The sequence below is a fragment of the Eucalyptus grandis genome, chromosome 8 (assembly GCF_016545825.1).
Source record: "Eucalyptus grandis isolate ANBG69807.140 chromosome 8, ASM1654582v1, whole genome shotgun sequence".
Lineage (NCBI taxonomy): Eukaryota > Viridiplantae > Streptophyta > Magnoliopsida > Myrtales > Myrtaceae > Eucalyptus > Eucalyptus grandis.
In genome coordinates, this window is record NC_052619.1 from 69,264,951 (window position 1) to 69,283,730 (window position 18,780).

The 18,780-nt window shown below is 39.9% G+C and overlaps 1 protein-coding gene and 1 pseudogene across 1 annotated transcript; one reads left to right on the forward strand and one right to left on the reverse strand.

Annotated features, from left to right (window-relative positions):
- The first annotated feature begins 1,187 nt into the window (after window positions 1–1,187).
- Window positions 1,188–13,336, forward strand: LOC104415823 (protein ACTIVITY OF BC1 COMPLEX KINASE 8, chloroplastic). The gene is made up of 21 exons (XM_010027197.3): window positions 1,188–1,882; window positions 3,245–3,380; window positions 3,836–4,002; window positions 4,196–4,316; window positions 4,424–4,524; window positions 6,168–6,266; window positions 6,652–6,762; window positions 6,888–6,967; window positions 7,090–7,159; window positions 7,327–7,400; window positions 7,515–7,584; window positions 7,682–7,770; window positions 10,074–10,198; window positions 11,007–11,087; window positions 11,166–11,226; window positions 11,381–11,435; window positions 11,516–11,614; window positions 11,694–11,783; window positions 12,458–12,517; window positions 12,615–12,738; window positions 12,833–13,336. The coding sequence occupies exons 1-20, from the start codon at window positions 1,265–1,267 to the stop codon at window positions 12,729–12,731; spliced, it is 2,424 nt and encodes an 807-aa protein (XP_010025499.2). The 5' UTR covers window positions 1,188–1,264; the 3' UTR covers window positions 12,732–12,738; window positions 12,833–13,336.
- A 2,994-nt stretch (window positions 13,337–16,330) lies between these two features.
- LOC104417807 lies at window positions 16,331–18,428 on the reverse strand (annotated as a pseudogene).
- Window positions 18,429–18,780: the final 352 nt, after the last annotated feature.

Genomic DNA, 18,780 nt, shown 5'->3' on the forward strand with positions numbered 1-18,780 from the left:
TTCTGTACTTATCAAGAGAGGCTGGGCCACACTTTATTCTTTGCCTCAATTAAGCTTGACCCGTTATTATAAAGACCAAAATAAAACTGTAGATTAGATCGTTAAAGCCCAACTTTGTAAGTCTCTCTCTAAATTGGATCTCAAGTGCCCCCCCAACCTTTGCTGGATGTTCTTTGTTCTGAAGCTCGTTTGGGTTCATTCTAGTTTATCTACTTGAAGTGAAATGAAATGAGGTTTTTTTGACCGAAGAAAAAGTCATTCAAAATATATCCGACCAAAAAAGGAAAGTTTACTTAAGAAATTTTCAGCTAGGTTGGGATTTGATACTATGTCAAATTCAAATTCGAGATCGAAATCATGGTTCATGAATCATAGTATCGGACTCGAGAGCTCCGATTGCCTCCCCTCGCTCCGCTCCTCTCTGCGTCAACATCTCCTCCTTCTTTTTCCTTTTCTTTTTTCCCTTTTCTTTTCACCTCAAAGCTATTTTGCAAAATGCTAAATCAAAATAAGAGTTCCCAAACACTTCAAAGATTCACCAAATGCCCATTCTTATGAAGATACTTGGGGAAATGCAAAGCCATTTTCCCAAAGTTGAACCAAACAGCCCTACACGATATGGGTCTAAGCTCAAAGACAAGAACTTGAAGGAGGAGGTTGGATCCCAAGTTTTGAACCATGGATTGATAAACTATATTAATCAATTTTATATGAAGGCTTTGATTTGACTTGTCAAATGTAGCAAGAGGTAAATGCGTAATGTACGTCATACATTTATTCCCTTCAAATGAAAGTGGAAATTTATGCGATAATAAAATTGAATCAAAATTAGTGAAAATACTTCATTTAGCCTAGCTCGAGTTCAAAAATGCAAGCCTGAGTAGGAAATCAAGCTACATGGCATGATCAAGCTGTCCTAGAACATAAAATCATGTCATCTCGACTCGATTACATTGCTGGGTTTACACTTTTGAAGCTATGATCGGGCACCCCAAAAAAAGTGGTGCGGATCCGACCCGACTGCCAAGGCGGCCGCCACGTCAGGCGCCAGGTTGGGGCCCGGCACATCCGGCGGGCGTCTCTCAGCCAATGAGATCCCTCCGCCTCCCAACTCCCCTCCCGCCACGTGTCCTCTTCTTCTCCACCCCTTTCTCACTCCCTCTCTCCAGGGCGCGCACAAAAACAAAAACTTCACCGCCATTCCTTCCCTCTTTCTCTCTCTACTGAGCGATCCTCCGATGAATCCCCGCGGCGCCGCGCGTCGATGACCGTCCGATCGATCGGCCTCTCGAGACCGCCGCCGCCCTCCGCCGCCGCCGCAATGGCCGCCTCCCTGCTCCTCCCCGACCTCGCCTTCATCTCCTCCGCCCGAGCGGGGCGCGGCGGCCCCGTCCCCGTCCCCGTCCCCGCGCTCCGCCGCCGCCTCTCCGTCTCGGCGGCACGCTCTCTCTCCTCCCGGACCGCCTTCTCCGCCGGGAGGAGGAGGAGGAGCGCCGGAATCGGAGTCCGGGCCCGAGTCGCGAGGGAGGAGGGCGTGCTGCCTCCGGAGACGCGGGACGGCGAGCTGGTCGAGAAGCTCAACGGCTACCCCTCGAACGGCAACGGAGCCGCCTCGGCGGGCGGCGCCAGGGGTGGAGGCGACGGTGCCTTTTCGAACGGTTCCGCTGGTTACTACGTGGAGGAGAGCGGGAGCGCGGGGGGCAACGGGAGCTTGGTGAAGTACGGGAAGGGAAATGGCGCGGCGGCGACGGCGACGGCGACGGCGGAGCGACTGGTGAGGGAAGTGGAAGTGGTGGGGGCCACGGAGGAAGGGAGGAAGAGGAGGATTGAGGAGATTGGGAAAGAGGATGCTTGGTTCAAGCAAAGTGGGCCGCAAGTTGAGGTAAAATGGAGAAAATGGCTTAATTACAAGACGATATTTTTGCTTAAGCAATCTTTCTCTGGATTAGTCTTGCTTCTAGTGTACTGTGTAAGTGCAGAGTCCTTTGTTTAAATTTAGAATTTTCCCAGAAGTCCGGCGGGTTGCTACTACCCTACTGAATTCTTTTCATTGTGACCCCCGTATCTAATGGAAATAGGAAGAGTAATCACTAGTAGGAGCTGGCTTTAGAATATTTTGGTTCTTTCTATATCCTGTTTATTGCATCAATAGAAGGAAGTGGTGACTGGTCCCTTTTATCATCAAACGACTGCTTGGAATTTGTTGTGGCAGTCATGGATATAGTATCTTGGCCAAATGTAGGTCATCTTTTAGTAGGGGAGCTTGTTACATCACTACGTACTATTTGTTTTCTTCTATAAAGCTGGAGGCATTAAAAGGATGGACTTGCCCTTAGACATTAGGTTTGCTTCACAAGTTCAGCCCCTTGACTTATAGATGATCGTTGTGGGTTTTGGTGATCTTTGGACCTAAGACTTCCACCATCTGCAAGTGACCAAGGGTATTCAAATTATACTGTCGGCTTTGTGTAGAAAGGAGCCCGGCTTGATAAGAAATATCCTGTCTGTTACTGGAGATACTTGAGACAAAGGATTGGCAGTAGTAGACCCAAAGGATCTATAAAGCAAAATTCTTAATAACAAGACAATGTTTTTACCCAAAGAAGCAAGACAATATCTCTAATGTAGGCACATGTTAGCCTATTCAATTCTGAATGATCAATCAAGTATATGAATTTTTTGGAAGAACATTTCAATGAGAAATGGATCCTTTGTCTTGATAGTTGATATACTATCTGCCTTGGTTGATCAAATAATATTATTCTTATTAGATATGATTGGTAATATATTATAAACTCTCATTTGAAAAATCTTTGCTGCCTCATACAGTTGGCCTTCAGCATGAATTCAGTTGTCCTTTTTTCTTCTTTCTCTCTCTCTTTTTTTTTTTTTTTTGGGGGGTGTTATGTCCTGTAAGGGAGAAAGCTATTGCATGCTTCTCATGGTCAGTGGTCAGCTACGTCAAATTCTTGAAGTGCCTAATGACCTTATCTTTAATGGAATTAACTTCCTTCTATTGCTATGAGAACATATAATTAGTTGCTTCAATGACAGATAAGAGTTTTATTTAACAGTAGGCACTAAGATGGTGCTGGTCCATTTAACCACAAAAAGGATAAGTGCTGACCGGGTTCTGTGGCAGCTTCTACATTTCAAAATTTTTCCTGTGCCCACATATATAGCTATGAAAATTATGAATCAGATGCTGTGATATTATGCTTATGTATCTTGTGTGGCTTACCAGGTATCTGTTGCACCTGGTGGTCGGTGGAGTAGATTCAAAACATATTCAACCATTCAACGGACACTGGAGATATGGGGATTTGTATTGACATTTATTTTTAGGGTTTGGTTGAGCAATCAGAAGTTCTCTTATCGAGGTACCAAGTTCAACCACAGTGCATAGTTTCTCAACGTTTGAGACAGGAAAAGCATCAATGACAATACCATGGGCCTTCGTTCTGCTCCTTTAAATGTTTCTCCTTTTCCTGTTTGACAGCATTGTTTTCTACTGAGCTCAGATGCTAACTTTATAACCAGAAGTGTCACTATAGATAGGATACCTTGTAATACGCTGACAAGTGATTTCATAGAGATCTTCACACAATTATTGAGAAGTTAAACAGTGGTACTATTGCGTCCTTCTTTTGCATTTTGACATACACTTCTGTCACAAAATAATGGATCTGCATATTATGATTTTCAAAGACCTTGTGTACATAGCATTTCTATTTTTAGATTCTTTAGCTTTTGTGATGCTTTGCAAGAGTTTAAACCTCTGGTTCTGATGTTTGGCCTTGTATTTTGTCTAATTGAGATGAGATTGTCAACGCAGGAGGAATGACTGAAGAGAAAAAGGTCTTACAGCGTAAGGTGCTTGCCAAATGGCTGAAAGAAAACATATTGAGACTGGGTCCGACATTTATAAAAATTGGACAGCAGTTCTCAACAAGGGTTGACATTCTTCCTCAAGAATATGTTGATCAGTTAGCTGAACTTCAGGTTAGAATTGGTTATCATTAGTATGTTCTACAGTTTTTTGTCTATGTGCTGGTACCCTCAATGATTGGCCTAGCTTGATGTGAAGCTTCCTAAAGTACTTATGCCTCCTGATCCTTATTCTATTTATGTGCCTTGGGTGTCTTATCTCCTAACTGGGCAATTTCCTGGCCGAATGTTTCTATTTCTTCTGCAGGATCAAGTTCCTCCTTTTCCGTCTGACACTGCTCTATCTATAGTCAAGGAAGAGCTTGGAGCTCCTTTGGAGAATATTTTTGACAGATTTGACTATGAGCCTATAGCTGCTGCTAGTCTAGGTATCAGTCTCAATTATCCAAAATGCTAGTATGAGTTACCTGAGATATCATCGCTTAAATTTACTTCCTCTCTTACTGACACCTTCGTTAAATTAAATATTATGCAGGTCAGGTTCATCGAGCACGTTTGAAGGGACAGGAAGTTGTTGTTAAAGTGCAAAGGCCTGGTCTCAAGGATCTTTTTGACATTGATTTGAAAAACTTAAGGGTGAGGACCATCAATATAAGATAATCAATATTAGGAAAAATCACAAGATTGATCCTTCTAGTTCACAGTGTTTTTCTTTTCTTGCCATAGTTTGAATGTTGACACTTTAGTCCCCAAAAGTATTCTTTTAGATAAAACTTCTTTCTGCAGCCTCTTATGTGGCCATGGGATGTATGTAGGATGTGTGTAGAAGGAAATCAATGCAATCTACTTGCTTTTGTTCTGTCTTCTTATGGAAAGATCTTATAAATAAACTTAGATCCCCAAAAATAAGCCTCAAGGACTGACTCATAATCAAATGATTGCTTCAGGGACTACCAGCTGCAACGGTATACTTCATATTCCAAAGTTAATAAATTAGTGAGCAAAAGTTCATAATTATAGGGGAGGAATGCTATTTTAACTAAGAATTTGAATACTGCTAAAGTGAGGAGAGAACCCCGAAAGATGGTATTTATGGTGCTGTCAAAATTTATGGTTTGCTGAATCCCATGTGAAGATCAATTTTCCTTCTTTAACCTAGAGTCTATTTAGCTGGCTGGGGAAGATGAAACTTGAGAATTTTTACTATATCTTTCTTGCTTGACTGACTTATGACTCCATGCTACCCTATCGTGTATATTGGAAATTTCTATTACACTTATGATGTTCTGTGTGATCACAAATACATGCATGGTGCATGCATAATAGTTTAGAATGCCTCTAATTTGGTAAAAGATACCACTATTACTTTTTGCCATTTCTAATCTCTGTGATGTCAGTATATTTGCTGTCTATTAGCCTGTATTCTAGGAGTTTTTACTTGATACTTATTCTTCAAATTGTATGTGCATGTTGCTCATTATAATACTTTGGCCATTCATGGTTTGTTTGGTAACACTTCTGTTCCGGAAAATAATTTTTTTCAGAAATAGTCTTTTTCTATTTTTATTCCTTGGAACAATTTCTTAATAAAAGAAAGCATTTGGTAATTACATAAAATTTATATTCTCAAAATAAAAAAAGAATAGGAATACGTTTGGTACGATTTACAAATTTTTTTATAATGTAGAATTTGTTTTTTATTTTTTTATTTTTTTTATTCTTCCTTACTGTCGTTGATTGCCGTTGACGCCCGTTGCTGATCGGCATTGACGCCCACCGATGGTGGCGGTTGGTGGCGTCGGTGGTCATTGGCGGTGGGTGGCGGTGGTGGTGGGTGGCGGTTGGTCGGTGGTCGGCCGGCGGCGACAGTCGGCTGATGGCAGGTGGCAATGGGGGTAGTGGCCGCAAAGAAGAATAAAAGAAGAAAAGAAAAAAAAAGAAGAGAAAATAACTTATTTTTAAAAATTGTTCTCAGAAACAAGAAATTACTTTTTTCTACTTCTTGTTTATGTTCCAAATTTATTTCCCGGCCACTTTTCTATTCCGGGAATAGAAAAATTAATTGATATTACTTAACGGATTTCTGTTCTTTTTTTGTTTTGGGGAACAAAAGAACAAAAATTAAGAGAAATATAAACGCAAACGGAATCTTATTTTTCTAGTTATTGCCTCTTGCTCACTCTAGTCCTTTCATAGTTTGCACCTGATGGATCATCATGAAATTGCATCAATCAAAATTTTTGAAGCTTTTTTTTTTTTTAATGCATTTCTTCTTGTAGGTGATTTCTGAATATCTTCAAAAGATTGATCCAAAGTCAGATGGTGCCAAAAGGGATTGGGTTGCAATTTATGATGAGTGTGCAACTGTTTTGTACCAGGTATTACACTTTGTCTATATGTTTTATTTAGTTTGTGAAATCAATTTTTGTGAATTTTCTATCATAATTCGAAATTTAAGAAGTAAAAAGTATAAAATATCTCGGTATGCATTTGATTGTAATGTAGAATCGACGAAGAAGTTATACAAAAGAAGGAATGCATAGTCTAGAAAGTAACTGATACTTTGGGCAGAAAAATTTGTGAAGATAGAATTTTATCTAGCATAGGAAGGGCAGGACTGCATGCAACACTAGGTTGTGGAGGTAGATATGGTCGCTTTTGATATAGGAGGTAAATATTATTTGTTAGAGGAGCATAATTCTGAGTTATTATGATATCTAATGGATGTAGCTCCTATTTACTTTTGAGAATCGCTGACAACAGGAAATTGATTACACCAAAGAAGCTGCTAACGCGGAGTTGTTTGCTAGTAACTTCAAGGACATGGACTATGTAAAGGTCCCATCAATTTTCCGGGAGAACACGACGCCCCAGGTTCCACACTTTAGAATGTTCATGAAACTTCAATGATTTTATATGCACCTTTGTCTATTTCTACCAAATCATACTTAACAACTGATGCCAATCTAATTATGTCTTCTGTACCAACACAAATTTAGGTTTTGACCATGGAGTATGTTCCAGGGATTAAAATCAACAAAATACAAGCTCTTGATCAACTGGGGGTAGATCGCAAAAGGTTTTATTTCTCTCTCCTGAATTTTGAAAATTTTGTCTGGTTGAGATGATGCTTCTTACTCTTGTGCTATTCATTTTTCTGTCTGGTAAGCTATGTGCTAAGTGCTGGTTTGTTAATTGCAGATTGAGCCGATATACTGTTGAATCCTATTTGGAGCAAATTCTTTCTCATGGTTTTTTCCACGCTGATCCTGTGAGTGGTGCCAAATGTCTTTAGTTGCTTTCCTGAACTGCAATCTTTAAGTTTGATGCTGCTAAAACCTCTCTTAGTTCTTGCATCTCCCATCTAAGTCATAATGTCCAGCGTGCAAAGCTCAAAGCTGGTCATTCAATCTAACAAATATTAATTCATTGTGTCAGCATCCAGGAAATATTGCCGTTGATGATGTCAATGGCGGACGGTTGATATTCTATGATTTTGGAATGATGGGAAGGTAAATAATGGACCTTGTGTGTAGCCATCTTTTCTTAGTCGGATCAGGAACTTAATAATTCTTGCTTGTGTGAATGTGTCTTGGGACATTATCTTTTGTGTTGCTGACCTGCAGTATAAGCCCGAACATCCGAGAAGGTTTGTTGGAAACATTCTATGGTGTCTATGAAAAGGACCCAGACAAGGTGATTAAGTCATATAGTGGCAGAAGTTGTTCACTTCCCAAATTTTGTATGTTGCCTGCAGTAATGATTTTACTAATAATTTTCTTTCTTGGTGCAGGTCCTTCAGGCAATGATTCAAATGGGTGTTCTTGTGCCAACCGGGGACATGACAGCTGTTAGACGGACTGCACAGTTCTTTCTTAACAGGTGTGCTGATGAGGTTATCCTTTTGTTTAACTCCCTATCTTTCCGCAATCTCTTGAAAGTATGGTGATGCTGATGCTGAGAGTGCTAATTTCAGTCATAATTCTTACCTGTGAATTTTTCAAAAGAAAGGGTTTGGTCCATGTTTCTCATCCTTCCATTTCTCTGGTTGTTATATGTGAAATGTCTATTATTGGGATATTCATTTGAGTTTTTAGGTATCAATTTGTCCACTGGGGATTCTAAAGCAACTGTTGCATGATGGAGAACTCAAATGATTTCATGTGTTAACTTTACTGAAGCTTTATCTTGCGAGTGTTTGTTGACTTCAATTGAGAAGGGAGCATGGGTCAGGCTCTGATGTTAGATGGAAAAGATGGAATAGTCTCCTTGCTGGTTGATTCCAGAAGCTGCCGGCCTGCATATCTAAAAGAGCAATGAGAATTGTATGCATTTTTCACAGTGTGATGTGGTTGGTCAAAGTATTCCCTAGAATGAGAGTTCAAGAACTCTTCTCAATTTGCCAGATACATGGATTATTTTTTAAGGGAGTCTTCCAACTGGCAAAATACGTGGCTTTAGGTTGAATAGTAACGCCAATCAAAGAACTTGAGAACTTTGTCGTTTTTGAACTTCTTTTAGTTCACAGAAATTTCAATCCTACATTTGTAGATGATGTCTTCTTTAGAGCTTGGGTTAAGGGCGTGTTTTTCTGTTAAGCTTCCACTTAGACATCTTTGTGAGTAAAGGAGTGTTGCAGAAGTGCAACAGCATGTGGAGATGAGATCTGTATCCCAAGGTCGCACATTTCTGCTAGGGCATAAAGGCATGATATCCTCACTGTCAACATTCTCATATGGAAGACCTATGGTGGTTAGCTAATGCTTTTTATGTGAAGAAGTGGCTGAATCTGCAGCACGTTTATTCGTTTCTTTTTCACGGATAAGATGTGTTAGGGAGTTGGTCTGCTGTTTCTTAATGACTTTGGTCACAGAAAGGTTTATCTGTCCCTAAGGTTGAGAATCAATTATTTGTCTATTGCCTCTTGCCATCTTTTGGATTATAGGGACAGAAAAGTATAACTATGTGACGGTACTTGAAGGAAAGGAAATTCATCATAATATTGGCTGGTGAGCAGCTGGTGTTATGTTGATATTCGACCCAAAAAATAAAATAAAAATGCTGGTGTTATGTTAATAGACTGGCTTTTATTGCACTCACAGATATACTGTACTGTAAATTAGTTGATATGGGTTGCCATTTCTTGGTCTCTATGAAACTATCCCGCATTGTTTATCTTTGTGTTTCAATGGGTCTCATATTCATGTGGTCTCTTTCCATTTACCAGTTTAAGTTTGTGGGTGAGACTTTGTTAACATAGTTTCAGAGCCAGTTTCTGCCCGGCTCCCTGTTAGGCAATTCCGCGTGCGTACTCAGTTTGGTTTGCTCGCAAGAGGGGTTATTAAAGTATCTTGCGTCGATGGGATTTTAGTGGGTCTTATATTCATGTAGTCTCCTTCCATTGACTAGCTTTAGTTTTTTGGCTGTACTTTCTAACGGCATTGAAGGATGTAATTTTTGGTATAAGTACCTGAAGATGAGAAGGAAAATAATGCCGGGCTGAATCCTAGCAACTGACTGTCGATCTAAGTTAGGTGGGGGAGGTCTGAGATTGATATTCAGAATAGAAAGCAGACACTGTAACAACAAGGGGGGAAAAAGAAAAATTGAAGAAACTTTCCTTCTCAATAAAATAAAAATCGACAATGCCTTTCCAGATGTACCTCAAAGTGATAAGATCCTGTGAATCAGCATGAGGAAGAGAGCAGGTTGAAGTAGAAATCAAGGATAACATAATTGAAGCCATTTATATATTTATGCTGTACCTTGGATTTGAAAGGTGAATGTTGGTAAAAAAATATGGTATTATAGGAGTTATACCAAGCCAAATAATAAGTTAATGGAAATAAATGGTTATCACTTGTCATGTAAGCATTTGCTAGAATGATGGTAATATGTAACACTCAGAGTGATTTGGCATCCCACTCAGAATCTGGCAAAATGGACTTGCCAACCAAGAGTCAAACTATAATCGAACAGTGAACTTTTGGCACATATCTAGTGGTTTAGTCTTCAAGATTCAATCATTAATATAACGTAATATATCGATGCATAAGTACCTGAGCATTCAGGTTTTCTTTTTCTTGCTTAAGGCAATTACTGTGACAAGCAATCACGTATCTAAATTGTACTTCTCATTCAGAAATTTCATAGTCTGAGAATCACATTAATTCCACCTTTTGTAGTTTCGAAGAGCGTCTCGCTGCACAGAGAAGAGAAGCAGAGATGGCAACGGCAGAATTAGGCTTCAAAAAGCCCTTGAGCAAGGAGGAAAAGATTGAGAAAAAGAAGCAGAGGCTTGCTGCAATAGGTACTTCCCACATGTTGATCTTACATGATCTCTTAAAGTACTTGCTTAATTACATAAACGAAATGGATGTGCCAACTGAAATGTAGGAAGTGGAAATTTCATTCTAAGTTCTGGTCTCATTGAAGTGTTTTGGCTTTGTAGTTTGTACAGTAGGAAACAAGCATGAATTCTGTATCGTAGTTAGCACTTCGTAGTTGGCATATGCTAGTAATTAGTTGTCATTGACAGTTGTCTTTCACTTTAGCTGAGGTAAAAACTGTTCTGCCATCGGAATGGCCCATTTCTACCTTATTCATAAAGAGGAAAAAAAAAAAAATCTTTTCTGCCAATTCTCTGCTGGTTCTCCGGGCTATTGGAATGGCTGTATATTTCATTCATGTGCAAAGTAGATTATACAGATAGGAGTCCCACTTTCAGGATTTGTTCATTATGCAAAAGAGTTTCAAAATTTGAATAACTCTAGTAGAGAAGAAATAAATGGTCTAGAAGAATTGAATGTGGTTTATATAGACTACTTAAAAGGTCTGAATTAAGGTGTCACATTGTGTGATATATTAAATCTTTCAATTATGTACCATAATTATTGTTTACACCAGAGCAGTCTCTTCTCTATCTGCAAGAAGCTGAGAATTACTGGATTGCAGTGGGCAGAGATGGGTGACAAGTACCATGATAACGTCTGCTTAACTGCAATATGGCCTCTTTTCATTAGATTGAATGTATAACTTGTACAGTAACCTGGTGGCATTTTACATGTGTGGTATGAGGTGAAATGCATGTTGCTAATAGCTACTGTTACTTTGATCAGGAGAAGATTTGTTAGCCATTGCTGCAGATCAGCCCTTCCGATTTCCTGCAACATTTACTTTTGTTGTGAGAGCATTTTCAGGTACTGTGCCAATGAACTATGATTGAGCTTGTTGCATTATGAAAAAAAGTGGACTGAGAAGCTGTGTTATCTCCCCAGTGTTGGATGGCATTGGGAAGGGTCTGGATCCTCGATTCGATATTACTGAGATTGCTAAACCGTGAGTGTCCTTTTTGGTTATTGATTTATGTTGAAAAAAAAAAAGAGTAACTTTTTTGGCAGAGATTCATTTCTGGAGGGTTAGTAATTCTTTCTTAAGATGTTTGAACCAGCAATTCTTTCTGCTTATAATGTTTTCATATTTCAATATGTAGTTATGCACTGGAGTTGCTAAAGTTTCGTGAAGCTGGTGTTGAAGTCATCCTGAAGGCAAGTTCCGGTGGCTTCCTTTGTGATATTAAGTGCTGCTGCTCTTTGAATCCAACATGACAGTCTAAATGGCATTTCAGGACTTTAGGAAGCGGTGGGACCGCCAATCTCGTGCATTTTACAACCTATTTAGACAGGCTGACCGAGTTGAAAAGCTTGCAGAAATCATCCAGCGACTGGTAATTTCAGGGCTATCCCTCCTCGTTTATACTAAATTATCCAGATCTTAGGTTACATTGCTTCGAAATTACAATGCAGGAGCAAGGTGACCTCAAGCTCAGGGTTCGGACTTTAGAATCCGAGAGGGCCTTTCAACGAGTTGCAGCTGTCCAGAAGACAGTTGGAAATGTGAGTTTAACTAGTGGTCCTGTTCTGCTAGCTTAGTTGTTAACTGATTTTGCGAAAGAACCACAGCAATTAAAGATGTCTTGAAAGTGCTTGGTCGTTCTTCTCTGAACTTTTCTGCAAAAGATGCGCTATGAATGGAGATCTATCATTCCATCAATGTCTTGTGATTTGTGAGATTAAACATGATAATCATGAAAGTATAATGTCTTCTAGTCCTTGCGGTGACTTCAGATAGATAAACGTTCGTGCCGTTTTCTGAGGGCTATTATGACAAAGCCTTTATTAATTGCTTGAATTGGGGGAATGCGCAAACTAGAAACAAAACAAACAAGGATGACCTTGGGCATATCTGCTTATTACTTCCTCTAGCATTGTGTTCAGTTCTGTGACTATGACTTCAGAAACCATAATGGAATAAAAAACACTGATCTACCTTTTCTTTTGGGGTTGGGGTTTGTTGACACTACCAACTACTTGTGCACGTTTCATTTTTTTTTTCTTTTGGTGCCAAATGCATAATGGTGATTAGATTTTCGTGTTAAGATGATTACTGGCAAACATAACATACTTCAGGAATCATTTGAAGTCAAATTATTTGGCATGAGAACATTTTAAAGTTTGTACTCAAGAGAGATGCTCAGATCCTGATTGTGACTATCTTGGCCAATCAATAGGCTGTAGCTGCTGGAAGCCTGATGAACCTTGCAACACTTTTGTATCTCAATTCAATTCGAGTAAGCTACTGGTTATTTTTTTTTTTCTTATATGCAGCTTGTTCTCTCTTTTTTTGGCTATTTTCTACTCATGTTTGTTCTGAACTTGCCCTTACAGGCGCCTGCAGTAGTGGCATATGTTTTATGCGCATTTTTCGGTTTCCAAGTTCTCTTCGGCCTTATAAAGGTGAAAAAGTTGGATCAAAGGGAGAGATTGATCACAGGAACTGCTTAAACATTGGGTGTGTAAAATTCTTTTTCGGATACAATTCTTTTTCCACCATGAATATGGTCGGATGAGTTCCTCTTCTTGGTGTCTCATGAATTCTGCTGCAGACGTATAGGATTATTGGTACAGAAGAAGCTGCTCCTGAGTGCACACATTCAGCTTACAAACATTTCAAGGGGAGCCAAATATCTATTGGGGAGTCATGATAATTCACCTCTTCATTCAACTGGATAATCAGCATGCGTCTGATTCTTTAACTGTATATGTGAGGCATGTTATATGAATGCAGAACGCAGAACCAATCTTTAGGGCCATTCTGTGAAGTCTATCAGCTTAAGTAGCCCACTCTCAGGTTTGCCCGTTTACTTTTTATTCAGAGTAAACCCGCGCCTTTTAACAGATAGGCCCATGCAATCATAAGGAAGTTTAGTACTAGAACTTCTAGTTGTACGTAGAGCAGTCTTGAAGTTGTAATAGTCATCTGGTCAAGTTTTGGGTAGTTTGACCTCGCGAACATGTGGCTGGTGACATGTAACACAACTTGTATAATTCTGTAACGTGTACATAGTGACAACATTCGTATTCTAATTGTACGCATCTCAGTCCACTTACCCCTCTCTTTTCCTCTCGCTCGTGTGACTATCTACTATGATAAATAGGGAAGCTGTTTGTAAAGGTGCGCTATCCTGGTTATCTACAGGTTAGTTTTCTACAGGTTACCCGTGCAATCTTCCTCTCCCTGTCCTCTCTCTCTAGTGCACACTTATATCTGTCAGGTTATGAGGTCAGGTTGCTGCGATACGTACGCATGGAATAATCTTTTCGGTACACATGGTTGGGGAATAAATGAGGTATTTCTTGAGCAACCTTGGGCCCTTGGTTCCACAAATTCTCGATCTTCTTCTAAAGCCAGCGCAATGTTAGTTGGGCTCCAATGATTGCAGAAGTTGTAAACAGCAGCTCAAGGCTCGAATTGTGTGGGCTTACCGATTGAGAATATTAGTAGTAAAGGCACATGGTTTGCACAATAATCCACTCTCAAAAATATTATTAGGAGCACAACAACACGGTAAGTTGGAAAAATATCGAAGTGTATCATGCTATCAGAATTGAGTTTTCACAGCACAGGGACATGTACTCAGCCAACATCTCCATCTCTTCAATTAGGGGCAAGGGTTCTAGTCTCCATCCTGACATCAGCAAAAAAGCCAGAGGTCTGCGCGCATGCGTCAGGTGGAGGCCTTTTTTTCGCTTGTGTTAATTGTGCATTGGCGTAGTGATTTTGTACAGATTTTGTTAGCATAACAGTTTTTGGATTACTGTGAGAGTAATAGCTTCTTATGAATCATAAATTTAAAAAAATGGATTTCACAATAATTTATAATAATTTTTATTATTTGGATTTTTGGATTTTTAGAACAAATTATTATCTTCACAGTAGATTAAAAATGGTCACCTAATTATTTTTCATTTTGTTCCTAGATCTTCTATACAACTCCCTTATTTAATGCATCACCAACACTTTGCACCACCTTGTGAATTGCTGTTTCATGACATTCATTACCCCTCTCCGTGCCTCTCTCAAACACACGCTAAAGACAACGAAAAATTCTTTTCTTTTTCTTTCAAGACATGAGAAGAGGCTCTATTGTTCGTTTGTTACATGGATAATAACTTCCAAAAAGTATTTTTCAAATTTTTCGGCGTTCGTTTCACGGAAAATGAACTAATTAGAAATGACATTTTCCATCAAGGAAAAAAAGTTTTCTAAAATAGGAAAAATTATTTTTCAATTTTGAGAAAGAAGAAAACGTTTGTCATATCTCCTTTCACCTCACTTTCTTTCACCAAATACTTTTTCCTAATTTTTTATTTTTCTACTTTTTCCTATTATTTTTTATTTTTTTTTCTTTTATAAATTAATTTTAAAATTTTTCTTTTTCTTTTGGCCAATCATCGGCCATGGTGACAACCGACGACTGGTGCAAGGTGAGCTCGAGCCTCACTTCCCTTGCCTAAGCTTGGGCCTCGCTAGATTCTGCAAGTTGGGCGGGGCTCAAGCCTTGCCGAGCTCACTTGGCGTCGGCCATCGCCGTGGTTGGCGACTAGCCGAAGAAGAAGAAGATAAATAGTAAAAGAAAAAAAAAAAAAAAAAAAAAAGAAAAAAAAAATTAAATATATATTTAAAATAATAATTAAAAATCAATTTAAAAATAAAATAAAAAATTATTGAAAAGAGTGTACGAAGGAAAATATCCTTTTCTTATCGAATATAGAAAAATATTTTCCACTTCATTTTCAAGTATTAGTTGAACATTGAAAAACAATCACATTTTCCTGGAAAATGACTTTTAAGAAGCCTCATGTTTTGTTCATTTTGCGAAAAATGTGGCACTGAAATGAACTATTTTTGGACAATATGACATGCAAGTAATTAAAAAAATTTTTTATGATCTCAAGGGAATGCTGTACGAAATATGACACTTGTAGTATTCTTGTCTTATTAGTAAATTATATGACTAAAAGTTGGCAAGTTTGTGAAAAATGGTAATTTGCAAACTTCAAAATGGTTTATTATTTTCTAATGAAAAAAATTGGTAAATTCCCAGCAAGTTTACCTGGACCAAAAGTCCTTAGTCAATTCTTTTTAACCTATTGAAAATTATCAACACAAAAAAAAAGAAAATTTGGTTGTGGAGTGGTACAACCTTATCTGAAGCAGCGGTGTTAGCAAACACAATTTTATTGGATGGCTAGTTTGTAGAGATAAACTACTGATAGCAAAGGTTGTAGTATAATGGATGACCTCAATTGATATCCAATGTAACTTCTATAGAGCTGGTATAGAAAATAGAATTCATTTATTCTTCTGGTGCGAATGGACGGACAGTATTTGGCGTAGTATCCTTGCACAACATGGGATGAGGCCGTCTTTAGGAGGATGGAATGAGGATTTTCAATGGATGATTAGGGTAATAAAGGGCAAAGATTTGGCGGCGAGACTCCTCAAAGTGTCTTTCCTAAAGACCATATATTGCATTTGGATAAAGCGCAATTATAGATAGTTTCAAAACAAATCAATAGGCATCCATATTATTTTGGCCAAGATGCGTGAAAATGTAAGAGATACAGCTTCACTTTACCAAAATATCAAACCTTTTCAGTCAATTCTTGTATTGGCTACTATGTGAAGACTTCCAACCTCCTCCTTTTTAAATTATTAGCTCTATTTATAATGCCAGGGGATGCCCCTAAAAAAAAAAAAAACATTTAAACAAAAAAAAAAGAAAAGAAAAGAAAAGAAGAAAATCCGCAATTTTGGGCATGGAGCAATAGAATGCATACACACTTAAAAAAAAATTATAAATTACCCAAAAAATTAATCGCCTCCATATAGGTAGAGACTAATGTATCACCATTTAATGATGTGCGATCAGCTTTATTAAAACAAGTTCAGTCTGAACCTTTTTTATAAGCATGCATATAAAGCAATGTTTATTAAGAAGTTCTCTATGTTACAAATGTTATTAATGTATGATGCCAATGGCTGAATCTCCTCATAAGTGTGTGCACTTGGTCTCTTGCATCCACCATATGATACAACCTTAACTCGGGAATGGCGTGGCGACAGCAAGGAGATGAACTTTCCTATGGATGGTAAGACCAGGGCACTCCGTCATGTCCAAATCCTCCGGTTTCAGACCCTCAGGCAATGCCCAATCGAACTTGTTCACCAGATTCGCCAGGACAAGTTCGTTCATCGCCATCGCGAACAATGTCCCGGGGCAACCCCTCCTCCCGGCGCCGAAAGGGATCAGCTCAAAATCCTGTCCCTTGAAGTCCACCGAGCTGTTCAAGAATCTCTCGGGCTTGAACTCGTCCGGCTCGTCCCACGAGCTGGAGTCCCTACCGATGGTCCATGCGTTCACGATCACTATAGTCCCCTTTGCGATGTCGTAGCCTCGGATTTTGACGTCTTGGGTCGACAGTCGCGGGAGGAGGAGTGGGACCGGAGGGTGCAGGCGGAGAGTCTCTTTGAGGACTGCTCGTAGGTAATGCATTTTCTCCAAGTCTTCGTCGGTTATATTTGGCTTGCCACTAGCGATTTTGCGGACCTCGGTTTGGAGAATGTTCATGGCTCTAGGGTGCCTTAAGAGCTCGGTCATTGCCCACTCCAAGACTGTGTACGTTGTATCAGTTGCACCGGTAAATATGTCCTGCACAAGCACAAAAGTTAATGAAGGCATGGAAAAGTTATATTTAGAGTAGGCAAAGAGCTTGTTAGCTATAACAGTCTTTGGGCTAATGTGAAAAAATAATTTCTTGTAAACTATAAATTTTTTTTTTTTTTTTTTTGAAAGAATGGATTTCATAATAATTTATAATAATTTATTTATTTGGTTTTTCGATGTTATTTTGACTAGATTAAAGATTACTATCCAATTTTTCCCATAGGCAAATAATGTTGCTAGAAAAGAAAAAATCAATAGTGTAGGTGACGGTTGGTGGAGAAAAAAAGGGGAGAGCTTACCAAGATCAGTGCTTTGATGCTATCGGCACCAAGAACAAAACCAACGGTCTTCTCCTTCTCAATCTCCAGCAAACCATCCACAAAGTCTCTCCTATCTTCACCTCCGCCGCCAACGCTCTTCACCTCCATCTTCCGCCGGTGCTCCTCCACCACGTCATCGAGGAACTTGTCGAATGCCCTCGCGACACACTCCACTTTCGCATCTAAGCCAGTCAACTTGTTGATCCACCCAAGGCTCGGAATGAAGTCCCCAACGTTGAAAATGCCCAGCAGCCTCATCAGGTCCCCAACAGTCCCTTGAAATTCTTGCCCTGCTCGCCGTCGCTGTACTTCCTCCCCAGAGCCACCCGGCATATGATGTCATTCGTCAGTGCCGCGAACATGTTGCTCAGGTCCACCCAGCGATGCTTCTCGATCTTGTCCATAAACAAAGAGATCTCTTCTTCTCGGACCGTCCGAAACGAGTGGACCCTCTTGTTGCTCAGCAGTTGGAGCACGGAGATGCTCCTCATTTGCCTCCAGCACTCGCCGTATGGCGCCCGCGACATGTCCTTGCGGTGGTACAGAAGCCTCTCGGACAGGGTTGACCTGAGTCGAAGAAACGACACGAAATCGGCACGTCTTTAGTACAAGTGAAGCTTTTGTCTTGTTAAATGTTTTCAAATAGCACGAGTTGACGCACGGTTAATGTCCATGTCTGTAGTCCACCGGGACCTTTTCCAATCATAAATGCTAGAAAATATAACTCCAACAGCGAATTAAGATGCATGAACACGGGTCGACAGGCTTAGCCCATACCTGGGTCGGTCGGAAAAAATGCGGTCGTGAATCTTCATGATGTCACGTGCACAGTCGGCGGACGATACGATGAGGACGGGCGCGCTCCCGAGGTGGAGCATCATCAAGGGGCCATAGCGTCTCGACAGGGCTTGGAGTGAGCGGTGAGAGTGATAGCCAAGCTGGTGGAAGTTCCCAATGATCGGGAGCTTTGGCGGCGATGGGGGAAGGTGAAGGTTAGTAGCGGCAGCGGAGGAGAGGAAGAGAAGGCGGAGGCATTTGAGGGTGAGGAGGGTGACGAAGAGGACGAGTGTGATTGAGGTCAGCGAGAAAGTGAAGGAGAGCAGCGGTGAGGCGTTGAAGCTCATCATTGCCGGTGGCGCTGGTGGCTTTTCGCCGTTCCTGCGTCTCGAGGTGAATGTCTTTCTTTTTAGGGTTGTGAAGACGAGTGGCGGAGGGATGGGGATTTATATTGCTCGTGCTGTTGTGGAGCTCTACAGGAATTTTCGTATGCAGAATACCAGGAAAGTTCCTAATCTTGTTCACTTGTCCTGAAAGAGAATTCACCAGTTCCCCTCCGGTAATTTTGAATAAACAGCTTTACTAAGGATATATAAATATTTACTATTCTTTTGCCTTGGGATCACTATTACAAGACCAACAACGATTTCCTTTGAATTCGACAAATATATCATCATCATCATCATCATCAATATTATCTATTTGATAGATCAATTTTGTAATCAT

Bases quoted from the DNA above. Each gene is read 5' to 3' on its own strand.
- LOC104415823 (XM_010027197.3), top strand. From the start codon at position 1,265: ATGACCGTCCGATCGATCGGCCTCTCGAGACCGCCGCCGCCCTCCGCC. The intron at 4,003-4,195 runs GTTAGAATTGGT...TTTCTTCTGCAG, and splicing joins ATCAGTTAGCTGAACTTCAG to GATCAAGTTCCTCCTTTTCC. The intron at 7,585-7,681 runs GTGATTAAGTCA...TTCTTGGTGCAG, and splicing joins ATGAAAAGGACCCAGACAAG to GTCCTTCAGGCAATGATTCA.